Source organism: Parasteatoda tepidariorum, chromosome 3 (assembly GCF_043381705.1).
Source record: "Parasteatoda tepidariorum isolate YZ-2023 chromosome 3, CAS_Ptep_4.0, whole genome shotgun sequence".
Taxonomy (NCBI): Eukaryota; Metazoa; Arthropoda; class Arachnida; order Araneae; family Theridiidae; genus Parasteatoda; species Parasteatoda tepidariorum.
Genome location: NC_092206.1, coordinates 73,863,787 through 73,881,228, shown reverse-complemented (window position 1 = coordinate 73,881,228; position 17,442 = coordinate 73,863,787). Strand labels below are relative to the sequence as shown.

The 17,442-nt window shown below is 27.1% G+C and overlaps 1 protein-coding gene across 1 annotated transcript; it reads right to left on the bottom strand.

The window, feature by feature from the left end:
• Nucleotides 1-908: 908 nt before the first annotated feature.
• LOC107445986 (deubiquitinase OTUD6B) lies at nt 909-15,343 on the bottom strand. Its single transcript, XM_043042094.2, has 10 exons — nt 15,077-15,343; nt 13,092-13,222; nt 11,863-12,045; nt 10,251-10,343; nt 9,456-9,475; nt 8,768-8,813; nt 6,970-7,081; nt 3,705-3,766; nt 2,091-2,197; nt 909-1,066 (listed from the first exon to the last, which is right to left on the bottom strand). The coding sequence occupies exons 1-10, from the start codon at nt 15,141-15,143 to the stop codon at nt 976-978; spliced, it is 912 nt and encodes a 303-aa protein (XP_042898028.1). The 5' UTR covers nt 15,144-15,343; the 3' UTR covers nt 909-975.
• Nucleotides 15,344-17,442: the final 2,099 nt, after the last annotated feature.

The following is a 17,442-nucleotide window of genomic DNA, read 5'->3' as shown; positions in this document are numbered from 1 at the left end:
CTTAAATGAAATAGTTTCATAAAATCTAACATAGGTGCAACATGATTAACAATTTACATAAAATTACAATTTACATTAAAAACTTAGTACATTAAAAAAATAAATATGAATCAAGAGTTTTCAAGTTTTGCAGTAATATCTTGAAAGAAAATCTTATTAATATTTGCGTTACATAAAAGAAAAACCTAGGAAAGATAAAATATTCTGCCTGTTTAATTATTTAATAACCTAAATTTTCCAAAAAAATTTAATGTGCTATCCCTATCCCAAAGAGAGAAAAGACCTATTATTTGTTCATAATTTTGAATTAGGTGGCTCTTTTTTAAAATTGAGTCTCTGATTTAAATTAATGCAATTTTTTCTTCTTTTTTTAATTGAAGGATATAATTTCAATATATTTTTTAACCCTACTTGGAAATAAAACTTATATACAAAATTATTTTTTTAAAAAACCATTCAATTATGAAATAAATGAATGTTTAAAAAAAATAGGGCACCAATCAATATAGATAGAGCATAAGCCTCACCATTCCTTTTCTTATAAAGTTCAACATTTAAAATTAAAATAACATTCTGTGGCTGTAAAAAATGCTGTAGCTCTGTTTGTTGAATCTAAGTATTCAACTTATTTTTTTCTTGCTTGTGATTTCTTTAATTCTTGAGTTTAATTGCTAGATGCCTCCAAATGCAAATAATAAGAAAGATTCACTTTTGAGAAAAACAGATAACAAATATTTTGCAAAGATAGCAATAAAGGAACTTAATAAATAAAGTTATACAAATTGTTCAAGAAAAGTGATCCAGAAGAATCAGTATTATTATTGTTGTCTTGAATGCATTAATGTGATTTTGTTACGTTGTATAAACTTCCAAAAAGAATTGTAATTAATAAAGAAAGAAACCATGAGAACATATAAACATTTTATTGAATATAAATAAAACAGAGAATGTGTGTAAGCTCACAGGAGGAAAAAGTCATGGCATGTCTGTTGCATTATCTGATGATTTATCAGCTGGTATGACTGAATTGTAATGCTCTCCTAATCCATACACGTGCCTGTGATAGCTACAAAATTTAAAGATCAATTAATGAGTTTTATAATGCTTTATAATAAATATTATTATTTCAGAAATAATTATTATGAAACAATGAGCAAAAGTGAATGAAGTAAGAATAAATTAAGTAGTGGAAAATTTTAATTAGATACACTATGTTCACTGCACAAAAAAGGGAACACCATAATAATTTTTGATCTAATGATCTAATTTTCATGTAATAGAACTCAATCTTAAAATCCATGAAGATGAAAATGTAAATGATTTTTTTAAAATTCAATCTAAAAAATTATTTTTTACGTGGAATTATCTTTGGATAAACAAGTTTTAAAATTGTGTGCAAAAATATTTTGATTAGATTTATTTGTTTCGGAGATATGGTGAAATATGAAGAAAGTAAAATTAACATTAAAGGGTAGAAATTTTCGAACACTCACCTGCCTTATGCTTATAATAAATATTGATTATAATGATAATATTGATTATGATGCTGAAGAATTAAACAAAGTAATTCCATTAAAACATGTGTAGCATTGAATTCCTTTACCTTTTGCCTTTATTTCAAATACTAAATGATTTTAGAAAATGCAGTTCATGTCTAAAGTAAATGATAGTTTTTTTTTATTTTTTAAATTGACTAAAAAAAATTTTTTTTTTTTGCTTGCATGAAACATAATATATTGAAGGTAACATATTTAAAATTTTGTATAACAATACATTATTGTAGAATCCAAATATATACCTAGATATTATTTTCATAGTCTAAAACTGTTTTGAGATGCAGCCTTAGTTTTTAAACTATTTTTAGTTTTTCCCTTACTACTAACCAATGCATCCCTAAACAAAAGATATTACACACATCTATATGGAACACCTAGTTATGTACCAATTTTTTAAGCGTTTGAGATATACTATACAGAGATACATTGTTATTATAATAGTTTTAAAATTAATATATGAGAAATCACTTTAGAAGCAAGAGTTGATTGAGTGCAAAAAGTAAATTAATAAAGTTTTTTTGAAATTTTTTTAACCTGATAATGAGTCTAGGATCTGAATTTTCTTCGCCAACAATGACACTAGGACCATCAGCTTGAATTACTTCTATTGGTTTGCAGCAGATGTTTGATAAAATTTTTATCTGCAACAAAACAGCATAACACACTAAAGCTTGAAGAAAAATAAACAAATATATTTTTTTGTTTATCTGAACAAGTTAGGATATGGGCTTGTATTAGAAGTTATAAATAAACAGCTTCTATACTAAAGTTTAAAACTCTACTCAAAGGATTCTTTTGAAATCCTAGTGCAAAATTCTTAAGAATCATACCATTGAATGATTTTTTTCATCAAAATGTTGCAATTTGAAACGGCAATTGAGACATAAGACTAAGAAGCTTTTTATATTAGGACAAAGGGGTTGTACAAAACAATGAAAAGACAGCTATACTAACACATTTTTTTATCTTTCTTAAAAAATACTAAGAGAATCATTTTATAAAATTAGAAATATTTAGGTTATGCGATTTTTCATTTTTTTCAATGAAGTTTAAAGCTTCTAGAGGTTCGAGGAACCAACAATAAATTACAAACGGGTGACAATAATAAAAAATAAATTAGGATAGAGTTTTTGAACACCCTATGCTAAAAAATATATCTATGAATTAAAAACTTGTAACAATTATTTTGGTTATTAAAAATAAGCAAGACTTATTAAAAATGACATCGGTATTATTGGGGACCATCCAACTTAAAAGTATCTTTTCTTTCCTTATACAATTCTATTTCGGTGTAGAAAATTTATTGTAAGTTATTATCATTAGTTACTTCGTTACTATCATTATTAGATACTATCATTAGTTATGATACAAAATAATATGTGGAGAAAACCCCTTATCATTTTGAGTTTCCTTTAAAAAGTAAAAAACTTCTTAGAAATTGCTTGAAACTTTTTAAATTTTTAAGATATTCAAATCGAACTTCTGTCATTAGTTGCAAAATAAAATTTACTACAAAATTATGAATAAAAAGTAAATTTTTTTCCGCGCATGTACAGTATAAAAGAACTACTTTAATTACTTATATAATGTATAGCTTTCAAGAATTTTTTTTTCAAACTTTAAAGAAAAAATTTTGTAATTAATTTTTAAAATATTCCAAAGATTTTGTTTCATTTTATTGAAATATTTTAAAGTTATAAAAAAAGTAAGACAAAAAAATTAGTTTGCTCATAAAAATGTTCATATTTTCATAAATATTTAATCTACGTTTAGGAAATTTTGTGCAGTTATTGCATATAACAACCAAAATAATTGTTAAAAATTACAAACTTATTGTTACATTTTTTATCATCGGATGATAAAGAAAGGCTGGAAGGCTTTAATGAGGAAAAAATTTTCAATTATTTCAATTGGCAATTCTTTCACAGAAAAAGCCATGCTAAGACAAAAAAGATGTGGAAAATGAGTAGATTATACAAAAAAAGGTTTAGAATTTACTTCCCGATTTTCTTTTCTATTTATTTATTATTATTATTATTTTGTATGTAGTTCATAATTTTGTAGTTTTCAGCTAGAGAAAATTATAAAATCAGTTGAAAATTAATAATTATCAACCTACTGAAATAATAAAATGTTAATTTTTCTTACTTCTACATGACCTCCCCAAGCTGGAGTATTAACAATATCCTCACAATATTTTTCAAATTGCTCTAAAAAAATTAAAAGAAAAAAAGACATTTTAAATGGTATAATTACTCAATAAAATAAAACATTTATAATCAATTAAAGTATTTCAAAATATTTTTTTGCAGATTGAGCACAGATAAGCCATTTATCAAAAATGTGGGCAAGGTAAGTTTAGCTAATTTATAGTGTGAACACAGTGATATACAAGAGCAAAAACAATCAGCTAAAATAGATTTACTAATCTATAATCATTAAACAAATATTTTTTTTGATGTCCCTCAATAAACCATTTGAGAAAATACAGTGGAATCCCAATTTCATGTTTTCAGCCAAACCAGCGGAAAAAGTGCAAGCGGAAAAACGTAAAAAATATATATAAAAAATTAGAAGCATATTTTTTTGAAATTGACACAAGATGAACCAGTAGAACATTTATCTATTTTTCAGTTTTAGATATTATTTCAAAAATATCCCAAACAATACTTATTATTGTCTGCAAATTTAGCTTTTTTGGTTTACAAAAGCAAATAAATATAGTTGGTATTAGCTTTTTGGTATTAGCAAATAAATATTGTTTCAGAATTTTCATGCTTTGGAATTCTTGATCAACTGTGGGTGTATCCTTCAATATTTTTCATTCATCTTCATCGTTTTCATCACAATCAATGAGATTAGGCATTAAATCAGATATTGAAGGAATTGAAAAGCAATGGGATGTGTGTTGCAGTCGATATACGCATAATCGATTTCTAAAGATCTTCCAAAGTGCCAATGTTTCAGCTGAACACTGAGGAGCCTGTTTTATTAAACCAATTGTAATGCATTTTAGTTGACATTGTCCAATGCTTTAGAAATCAAATTCAGAGCTTTCTAATGATTTAATTTTGCATTTAGAATCAAGAAAAAGAAATTATTGCCTAACCAGTTGTTTGGTGTAATTCTCTTTAAACGACTGGATTATTCCAAGATTCAAAAGTTGAAGTTTGGCAGAAAAAATTCCATTAAAAATTTTTATAATTTAAACTCGCATATTTCCCCTTTCTGTGCTTCACCCCATCCCACATTTTTTTGACTCCAAAGGAAAATCTCAGACATAAGATGGAATAGAAAGATGGAATAAGATGAAATAAAAATAATGTCAAAACAGCCAAATAGTTATTAAACAAATCTCTCTCCTTTTAAAGAAGATAAAAAATGAAAGAAAGAACTCAGAAAAAATTAATGCAAGTGTTGCTGAGAAAATATGATTTTGATTTGTATAAAACAGGATTTTCTTAAAAAGAGGAACGTAAAATCTGGAATAATTTAACATTATTGGTATAAGCGATTTTCACAGACCAGCAGAAAATGACGTAGGAGGCGGAATAACGTACAAAACAGACTATGTGAAACCAAGGTTCCAATGTACAGTCAAACTTGGATAATTCGAATTCGTGTATAATTCGAAGCTTTTCTCTTTCCCTAGACGCATGTATGTTCAGTTAATGCTAAAAATCTTGATTATTTCGAAGTCCTACTTCTTTAATTCGAAGTTTTTGCGCTTTCAAAAATGACAAAATCTAGTTTAAAAGCAGTTATTTTTGAAAAGTATTCTGGTTATTTTCAGCTATTATGGAAATTTTTTTAGAGATGACAAGGGGGAGGGAGAATAGTCTTATCTGCTCAAACAGAACAGGAATAAAGAGGAAATGGACCTAGACCTAAGAAATTACCATTACTGATGATTGGAAAATCAAGAAATCCAAGGTGTTTTAAAAATGTCAAATCAAAGCCTATAGAATACCATTCTAACACAAAAGCATGGATGACGGCGAATATTTTTGAAGAATGGCTACTAGATCTCAATCGCACATACCAAAGAAAAAATAGAAAAATCATCCTGTTAATTGATAACTGCACTGCTCATAAATCGATACCCACTATGGAAAATATCACGGTTGTTTTTTCCCGCCAAACATGACATCAGTGGTGGATCAAGGCATAATTAAAAATCTGAAGCATTTATACAGAAGCATTGTTTAGTCATTCAACACCTCCTTACTGAATCTTCCCAAAAGCGTCCCATTACTTTCCTCGATACTTCAAGAATGAGTTAAAATGCATGGTCCAAAGTCACCCAAAAAACAATAGCAAATTGTTTTCGGAAGGCAGGATTCATCTGGAACACTGTCTCTAGCGATCTTTTTGATGAAGAAAATTTACCTCCCCCAGTTGCATGGGAAGACAACATTCTGTTCGATGATTACGTCAGTATGGATGAAAACATAGACATTTGTAGAGAGTTATCGGATACAGATATTCTATCTGAAGTTCTAAACAATAAGAATATTACAACAGAAGACAAAGAGGATGTTGAAGATGAGGTAGAAGAACAGAGGCCAATTCCAACTTCAAGTGAGGCAGTCGTTAATTTATTAGAATATCGACGCTATGCAGAAGGACAATCTGACGTAAGTGAAGCTGTGTTTAGAGCTATAAATATTCTTGAAGATTTTGTTAAAAAAAATCAAGTAAACTCTTTAAAGCAATCTGATATAGTTAAATATTTTTAAAAATTGTAGCGTTTTAATTTAAAATAAATAAACAATCTTTGTTTCGCAATTTCTGTTACGAGTGATTATTTTAAGACATAAAAATAACATTTTGCGGATAATTCGAAATTTTGCAGAGGTCCCTTGCCCTTCGAATTATCCAAGTTTGACTGTATTTCAATTTTATGATGTTCTTTTATTTTAAACTTAGATAACTAAACATTCATAAAATAAATTTCCCACTTTAGCTGGCTTTGTAAAGATCATTACATTTTAACATCTTCGAAGATTGCAAAGATTAAACTTTCTCACTTATCAACATTTCAATAAAAATATAAGGATATTTATTTTAAGTTATGCTGATTTGTTTGGCGTAATAAAAAAATTATAATAATAAACCTGTTTTTAATTCATAACCTATGATTCTAATGATTAGCTACAGAGTAACACTGATTTAAGTTTAGTAACTTAGGGTAAAATCTAAATTTTAATCAATCATGAATTAAGTGAAAGGAAAATTCATTTAATTGAAAGTCAGTATAAATTAATAAGCATTATTAATTAATTATATGTGTGTCTACAAAACCAAAAAAATTAAACAAATGAACCCAAATGAATATTAGATCAAAAGTTTCTTTAAGAATGAAGGTTGAACTAAACTAACTGTATAAACTAAAAAAAAGAGAGAATATTACCATCTGTCAACATATCTCCTGTTTCAGGATGAGTGATAAATGGCAAGTAGTCTTCTTTGTGCAATCGTAAATACTTAGCTGCTTCTTCCCGCAAAGATGGAACAGTTCTTTTCTAAAAAACATAAAAATAGAATAATTATGTGTTTAAAAAAATAAGCAAATCTTTCAATGTTTATCAGTATTTGTATTCAAAGAAAACAAAACGCATTTACATCAAGCTTAATTCTATTTATATGAATAGTCAAATAAAAATTAAAAATTTTACAAAGTGGCCTTAGATGTTAAAATTTGTTAAAACAACTTGTGAAGCATTATACTAACTGATATTTTTTTAAAATAAATAAATAAAAATGTGCGAAGTTTCAAAACCAGAAAATTATAGTATTTTCAACAAATTTAAAATATGATGGCAGGAAATGATAAGTAATATTTAATGTCAGGAAAATATTTTTGAAAGGGATCAAAGACCATGATTAAAAAAAATAGCTTGTACAATCAAAAAACATTCCAGATTTAATACAAATTTAAGAAATATTTTAGTTAATAAGTTTCTGAGCATATTATTTTTTATGAAAACATTGTCTTATTTTGAGACAGTGATGCTGTTCCTTAAGAAAAGAAAAAAAAATTTAAAACATTTAATAGCATAATAAAATGAACAAAAATTATTTTCATCGGAGTAGAAGGTAAGATGGAGTAAAGAGTAAAAATAATTTTAATTAGAAAATCTAATCTAAAAAGCAAACGTCTTGAAATCAGATTATTAATTTTAAATTTATAGTTTAAATAATTACTATTTACAGTTCAGGTTTTAATTTTAAATGCAAATTAATTATTGGTTTCAATAAATAAATAATAACTGTATGCTACTAATAGAAAGTTTTTTTAGATTGTTAGAATCAATAAAAATTGAAGAATAGCAAAAAGTTTATTCACTAGACAAGAGAATTTAATTAATTTACAGAGCTATATTTTAAAACTATCTTTAATATTAAAATGTTCAGTAAAATTAAAAAAAAAATACTTATATTATCTCATTATAATTGAAAGTAAATTTGTAAGGTGTTTTAATGTAAATAATCTGTAGGTATGTTGACATCGACCTAACATACTAATAAAGTAATTAGTAAAACACAGATTTATATTAAGAAAGCTTATATGTCATATTATCTTCATATCATATTGTCATATCATATATGTCGTCATATTATCTTTTAATTATTACCTAATTAGCAAAACATTCAGTTACATTAAAAAAAATACTTTAATTGTTATAAAATAATTTTATAAATTTATAGGTATTCTAGCAACAACCTAACATACTTATAACCCAATTGGCAAAACATTTAGTTTCATTAAGAAAAATATTTATATTGTCATATATATTTAAATTGTCATATTTATAAATTAGTGGGTGTGCTAACATCCCTCTAAAGTGCATGATAAAAATAAAATAGATTGTTGCATTTAAATAAAAAAAAATCCTTTATCTTTTTCCTTTTGATTTTAACATTTTCATGAAATTTTTTTTTCAACTAAGGGAAGTACTTATTCTACATTTTTTGTGAAAATACTGAACTCTTTTACCCTTTTTGAGACGACCATCTCTAAACTTTTTCCTACTGTATTCAACTTTAGCAACAGTTGTTTATGATTTTACAATTATTAAAAAATATTTATCAATTAAAATAATTATTTTAAGAATAATTTTTAACAAATGTAACTTTACTATAAAAACTGATTACATAACATTCAAAAATATGCAATTCGAATAGAATTAACAAAAATAATATCTTACTTCTAAATTGAAAATAGTTAGTTGATGCACAATGGCTTGATATAAACTGGAAATTAGAGAAAGTGTATCAAGGCAATTTTCTTTAACAATAAAAAATAAAAAACAAAAACAAGAGCAAATTTATAAGTAATAAAAAAACTTTAAAACACAACCCTTAAATCTTTAAATTACAATTTTGAAAAAATTACATTATAAAACAAAGATTTCACTACAAACACAAAACTACATATAATTATAAAAAATTACAGCTGTGAAATCGTTCTTAAGAGTGATTGACTCAGTTTATTTTAAGATCATACTTTATCTTAACATAAAATTTTCATTTAAAATTGTAGAAAAGTACTTAAAACATTACATTAAAAAAATATGCAATATTAAAAGAAAAATTTTAAAAAAATTAGCAAATATTTAAGAAAAATATATAATAATTATAAACAAATATATTAATTTAACATTAACATTGAATAAGTGAACAACATAATAAATTTTTTCAAACAATTCTCAGTTCTCAATGCTTGTTTACTTTGACTATGACAATGGAAGTCTGGTATTAAAATTATCTCAAGTTCATATGTAATTCAATTTTGAGTGTTACCGTTTCTCAAGATAGCAGTAAGCTAATAACCAAATGATTTATCAATTCACATACCTTAGACTAATGAATCATGATAAAAATGATGCTACATACCAATTTCCATCAGAAGGAATCTAAAAACAAAAATAAATATTTGCAAATTAGTTACCGTATCTTACATATTGTAACAGTAATATAACATTACACACAAATTATTTATACAGAAATATGCAATAAATACTAACTATTAAATTTAAAAAAAAAATAAAGAAGTCTAAGCTGACACCACTATGATGTACCTGGCTACTAACAGCCTGTATCTGCCTACAATAAGTTACCAGAAGCAAAATGTTGATCAAGTAAAGTTGTTATCTTGCACTTTATTGACAATGTATTACTCGTGAAGGCACATTTTGATTTGCAAGGAAAAAGTGCAACTTCATTTTTTGTCTTAATTTAATTAAAATTCTTTATAGAAATTACACAAAAGAAGAAATTGAAGCCATTAGACAATTATTATTACTCACAAACATTTCATTAAAAAACACCTTGTTATTATTGACAAATATTGACTAAAGTAATGGATTGATTGATAATAGGCAAATAATAAACTTCAACCAGTAGGGTTAGAGAACTCTATGATGACATAATTGCTAAAATAAATTGTTTCTTCAATAACATTAGAAAATAAAATTAAAATAACTTTTTAAATAATAGAAAAATAAAAATTCTCTTATTTCAGAAAGAATGCAAGGAACAAAACTATAATGCATTATTTATTTTAAGTTATGCTGATTTGTTTGGCGTAATAAAAAAATTATAATAATAAACCTGTTTTTAATTCATAACCTATGATTCTAATGATTAGCTACAGAGTAACACTGATTTAAGTTTAGTAACTTAGAAGTANAAAGATTCTACGTGGCGTAGGCCAAATAAATTTTCTTCTGCTTGACTAGCAATAGCTATTTCCCTTTCTTTTCGTTGCTGAGCTTTTTTGTTCTATTTTAAAAGCAAAATTTATTTCTTAGTAAATAAAATCTTAGGAAGTTGAAATAATGCACTATCAAACATAAGTTTACTATATAGAATCCAGAAGTGAGTGAAAACTAGAAATATAGTCTTTTTAAAATTACACACGCTACTGTAAAGTACAATATAAATTAGAAACTTAAAATCATTATATTATTTCATTATAATTCTGTAGCTGTGGAATATTTTTCTTTATCTTTAATGTTAATTAGGAAGTACTGTCAGTAAAAAGTGGTCGATATATACCCCCTAACAGCTACAGAATTTCCATAGTTTCAGAAAATAATTTACATAGTGTTTATGCATTAATGTTTTAATAAATTAAAATTTAAAAAATTATATCCACCACCACAAATAAATAATTTAAACAAATATATAGAAGGACAAGTGAGCAAATGCTCATAACACTATGACCTACGTCTTGTTAAGAGTCGTAGAATATTTCTGCTTTAGTTAACTACCATTGTAAATAATATTTGGTAAAAACCTCAAATATTAGAAGGTATGTGTATACACCATATTGGGTAAACAAACTTTTAAGATGGTATTTTCACTTGCAAAATTTTGGAAATTATGGTTATAAATATTAACAATATAAAATAATAAATTTTATCAGTTTTAATATATTTCAAGTGTGATGTGCAATGGGAAGCTATTAATCAATTTCGAAATTTTTATATCAAACTTCTTTTTATATAAGACATCTTTTCTACACTATAGCGTTTTAGAAATAAACACTTCTTCACCCACATTTTCTTCACATTTTCACATTTTCTTCACCCACTTTTTTGTACAACTTCTCTGCATAACATACCAGCAACATATATATATTGCTGGTATGTGCTGGTGCTGGTAGGAGTGGAAATTTGTCCAACTTGTATGTAAGATTTTGATTTGTTTACATAACTTATCAAAGCAAACTTTGTCCTTAAACAAAACATGATCTGAAATTTTCTCTATTCAAAGGTTACAAGAAGTTTTTCCCGACGACGTGAAACATGCATCTAAAAACATGTGCATAAAAATTCAAATATTTACACAAGTATAATATTAAGCTGTGAGTAGAGAGGAGAAAAAAAAAACTTTCAAAATACATGTTAAACAATTCTTAATGTAGTTTTATTCCTGTATTGTATATTTCTTTTATAGCATTGTATTGTACACTTATATTTCTTTTATTGCATTTTCATTGAACATTTCTTTTTCATTCTTTATCAAATAAAAAGAATATTTTTTCAAAGAAATTAAAGCAAAAAGAATAGATATTTCCTTTTTCTTTCTATAATTGAAAGATAAAATATGCCTAAAAATTCTAAGAAACATTTTGCCTCAAATTTTAATAGTTTTAGTTAACATTATCAAAAATAAATAAGATAAAGAAAAGCACTTTTGGTAAAGTTCTATTAAAAAAATAAAAATATTCAACAAATTTATACTAAAAATTTTATATTGGCAAAAAATTAAGTATAAGTATGAAAAACTTTCTTACTCTTCGTTTTTGAGCTTTGCTCACTTTCGCAGCAGTATTTGGTGCTTCAGCCTCGTTATCTTCATCTAATGTCTCTACAATATCAGTCTCTTCCTTCGTAGAATTATTTTTAATATTTTCATCAGCTATTGCTTGTTCGATACAGCCATTGTCTGTAGTATCTGGATTTTCAGCATTCTGCCCCTTAATAAACACATTAAATAAAACAATATACACCTAAAGATTAAAGAGCATAGGAAAAATATACCGAGTGTGAAAAAATTATAAGCTATTTTTTTTACATACAAATTTAATGTCATTTTAAAATTTGAATTGAAAATAACACTCTTTTTTTGCAGCATTAGTAGTCTATGAAAATTTAAAATTCTTTATGTGCTAATACATTTTGAGAAATCAGAATTGAAGCATTTAGATATTTTACTATTGATGCTCATAGAAAATTCGTACTAACCATAATTAATGGAGATTAGTGCCTTTTCAAACATCATCAATGTTAACAAAAACTTAAAGTTATTAGTCTTAATAAATCAATAACGACTAATGTTTAAATTATGAAATTAACATGAATTGTTAAAATGACAAAAATATATATAATTGTTTGTTTTTTTAAAAAAAAAGGTTAATTATCAAGAATATTTCCATCTTTTTTTTTTTTTAAAATGCCTTATTTGAAAACCTAGGTTTCCATATCAACATACTGGCATAGATTTCATGTGAACTAAAAAAACTTAATTCCAGAAAGCTTTAATCAAAATTTTTTTAATTTATTGTGATTCTATAGAGTTATAAGAGAAAATGTTGGTCTCATAAAGTCAATACAAGAAATATCCTTTTCTTTTGTAGCTAATATGTATGACTACAAATTTAAATTACACTCATTTTAAAATAAAGACACTTTTATAACAAGGTAATGTAAACTAATTGAAATTAATAATATTCTCATTTCAGTGAAATAAATAATAAATATATTTAAGTTTCAGTTTAAAATAATATAATAAAATTATAATATCTTTTGTGAAAAAAAGAGAAAATAATTAAATTGTAAACATCTCCTTACACTTTTTCACTTTACACGTTTTCACATGTGGTTGGTTTTACATATAGGTGACTTGATTTGATTGCACCTAATATGTCAACTTTTTCCGTTTTAATATTGAAACAAAGGAAATTTTCCATTTACACGAATACAAATGGATTTAGTACTTCCAATGAAGAGAAACAATGCTTACTTCATATAACTTAAGCTGTTTTTCGTGTTTCAACTCTAAATCAGCTAGAAGTTGAGCAATTTCAGCTGTAACTTCTTTTTTCTTCTTTTTATCCCCTTTAGCTATACTATGTTTCATTTTTTGAGTTTTAGCTGAAAAAAAGTAAAAACATTGAATAACTTACTAAATTCAATTAATTTAATAAAATACACCTTTTGTTGGATGAAGCTGATCTTACAAAATTAAACAATCATGAAAATTAAATTGTAAAAAAAAGATAACTAAAACATTGTCCGATTAAACATCTTATGCTATTTATGATAAATTTAATGTTAATTCATTTTATCATAAATAAGTACTCTAATGCAGAATTTTCCTTTTACCATTTTCTCATTCAATTGCATACAGTATTTATTATGCCCCATATTTATAGTGTAATTCTGACTTTGTACTAAAATAGGGAAATTGCTTCGATATCATAAACCAAAGAAAATAATCCTTCTTAATTAGGCAGCATTTTTAAAATTATAATTGAATTAAAAAGTTAAGCAACATTGATTGCAACAAAAAGAATAAAAGTATTACATTTGCTTTTTATAAAATGCGATAAAAATTAAATTGATTTAATTTAATTATTACAGGATTAAGAATGATTAAAAAAATTACATTTATGAAATTAAAGAAACATTAAAAGTCATGAAATATGTAATACCTAAATGGTATGGCAGTAATGGTGACAAAAGTTTTACAAGGTGACAAATATTGTGTAAAATATTTGTAAAAAACAATTGCATAAAAATGTAGGAACTTTACATCGGATAGATTCTGTATAGCCTTTTCCATGACAATTCTTTTGAGCCTGCACTGTACAGATTAAATAACATTAGTGGAAAGCCATAATGCTAAGCAAAATCTCTCTATTAGAATGTTTTTTGTTTATATTACTCTCCATTGGCTAATAAATAAACCAATTGAAACTCTGTTCACCAATGTTAAAAAAAAATTGGGGCAATTATCATAACTACGGCAAGTTGGCGACAAGTTCCATTTGATCGCCAAGGAAGGAAGATAATGTTTCTGGCAGATGAAACCAGTTTTTCTCTGATCGTGACATTTATGTCTCTTCCTCCCCCCATCGTGATGTCATGATTGGACTACCCTTTTGCCTCCAACCCTTTGGTGACCTTTTTAGATAGGTCGCCAAAAGGTTGGCGACACTTGGCCTTGCCGTAATTTTTATAAAAATCCCAAAAAAATTGCATAATATATTTTTAAATTCTCATGCAACTGTAACTAGCCAGTTCAAACTTACTTTTTGGATAAATAAATAAGATTTTGTATCCGGATAAATTTTGTATAATATTTTGTAAAATCTAAAACACTCTGTATCCTTCTTGAAAACAATATCTTTCCCATAATAGTGTAAAAATTTTTTAATGGGGTATATTTTCGTATCGTGATCTGTTGCACTAAGTACAATCGCCAAGGTGCCAAATAGATTTTAAACTTGCAAATTTTAAAAAAAAAAACAAAAAAACATGTAGATGTTTGCCGGGGGTGGCTACGAATTATACCTTTCGAGCTGGTCCCTTTCTGTGATGTTTTTTTTAGTTTCTCGCGGGATAATGCCCGGGAAGTTTCCAACACTTGGCGATTATTCTGCCACAGATCACGATACGGAAATCTCCCCTTTGAATGTAAAGTCATAAATTAATTAACGTGTGCATTTTATTCAAATTATTTAGGTCCTAACTCTTTATTAATTTTTATCAGTAAATTTTTCACAAATTAATTATAATTTGTTGCACAGTTACTAAACATTATGAGTGTTACATTAATTCGATAACTTGTTTATCCAAAACGTAGCAATAAACTAATTTATTAGAAATCACGGACAGTTAGTTAAAAGAGAAACCATTTTTTTTTAGATAATAATATACTTTTTGTAACTAAGCAGTTTTTCGAAACTTTGTTCACTGAATGGAAGCATAAAAAAAATTTCAAACCTAATAAATCTTTCTTTTCCTTTCGTTGAAGAGAAAGAAGATCATCATATGAACAAGGCTCTTCCATACCTAAACTTAGATATTAAAATTGCTTAAACTTATTTAATTTGAATACATAGTGAATGTAAAAGCCATTCTTTTTTAAATAGAGAAAGAAATTTTAACATTCAAGCAGATTTTAACAAAGATTTTGCGATCAGAATATTTTATAAACACCGAGATACCTAAATTTTAAAGTTTGTTTTGATTTTAGATTGATTAATTGATTGAATACAGAAGAAGGTCAGTTTATAATGATGAATACCGTGCTTTTAGCTTTATAATATTCTTCGAAGGCAATTTTCCTACAAGACCAATTTCAGTGCATTTGCGTTACAACCAATTGCTCTACACTCCGGTAAAAGAATGTGTGCCAAGCTTTTTGATAAAGGGTGCAAGTACCTAAAAAAGCGGATCACCCTGAATAACTCTTGATTCTAATGATCGGATCTTCAAGCTCTAGGACTCAATCTTAATGGTTCAAGGAGGAGACCTCAAAAGTAGACGATTATTTTTAAATTAGGAAATCAGTCACAAAAACGATTTTTCTTAGAATAAACATACTTTTTTTCAACGGATTCGGATTTTTGACTCCCGAAATATAAAGGGTAGTCGCAGTCCCCATAGTTTGATTAGCAGATTTTAATCTTTACTTTTCCACACTTCGCGATGCCTGAAAATTTTTTAGACGAGTATGCGAGCATTGCCGTAGACGTGCATGCGAATGTTAAAAAAACTACGTGTACTACTTTAGAAACTCGCGCATACTTGAAGATACTCTTATATTCCTAGAAATATAGGACAGGATCTCAGTACTTTTAATCGCCCTCGTGCCTAAGAATTCACCATTAGTGTAGTTTTAGCTAGATGTTAACAAAACAATAAAATCAAATAGTCGGCAAAAGCTTTAATAAACCATAGGAATCTTTATACAATTCAATTTTGTATGAGACCTGCCTTCACTGGAATAAAATCGCTCGAAAAAATTTCCTTCGAATTTTGCCACCTTTCTGAGACTATTTCATCGTGCTGATATAGAAGAAAGCCATATGCAATGGAGCCGTGGTTGAACATCTCTAACCACGGGGTGGCAGCCCCGCGGTTAGAGAACGGACTTCGGTCCGGAGGGGTCGAGGTTCGATCCTCGACTCCGTTAAGAACCACCGAGTACATGCGATGTGTGTGTTCGTAAAATCTGTGGAATCGAAAGTCCTGTGGTCGGTTGCTGAGCAGTACCGTGGGTACAGGAATCTGGAAAAAATTTCCTCCCACTATGTCTAAATTGAAGAAGTGGTCTCATAAAATTGTGATGGTATGTTTTCAGATCATCCTCAGGGATGCTTCCCAATCTATCGCCAATAGCCCAATGCGCAGCTCTACTGCGACGTAAATAAAGTACCTACTTACTACCATACGCAATAAAGAGCTCATCATCATGCTCCTGAATTCTCATCATCAAGCATCTCATAAATCAAGCAGGTTATCCTATTTATTTATTTTTGCAATCAGAGTCTTATTTAAAGGTCGATTTTTTTATAACCGTGGTTGAACATCTGACCCAATTTTGGGTTTACAACTATTAGTGTTCAACTCCATAGCCTTGTAATTTTGAACCCAATCCAGAAGACAAGGGAACTCCTGGATCAAGTACATTGTGATAAAGTTGCCTTCGTGGAGGACTTTTTGATGGAACTAACCCGCATTTGCGTTACACGGAGAAAAAGACCACGAAAATAAACCACGATTAACCTGACGGCAAGGGGACTCTAATCCATAATCCACTTACCCTGAGGATATTTTACGTTTGCACTGTGGTCAGTGTGACCCAGGTGTGGAATTGATATCGTCCAGCCATCGGTAAAATTCACAAATGGTTCACCTCATTGGAAGGAAAACGTTGTATCCCCTGAACCACCACGGCTCTTAAAGATCTATTAAAAATTCTCAAAGATCAAATTAAAATTATCTATTAAAAAATTCTAAGAAATTGGACTAGGTTTGTTACATTATACTTAGTTTTCAAACTATAAAAAGAAAATTTATAGCAAAAACTTTTTGCCAGTCTGCAATTCTAAAAATATTTAAGTTAATTATCTGAAATAGGGTGAAACAGAACCTAAGATTTTATGAATAATAATAGTATTTAAATATTTTTTTATAATTTCACTCAGATTGAAAATTTCAAATATTACTAAGATTCTTTTAAAATTTAATTACTTGGACTTCAAGCTTTAATTTTGGAATAAAATTTGTATTGCTTCGTCGTTTTATTTCTTTTGATTATTATTTTACTAATTTCAAATTATGTAAAGTTTTATATATATATA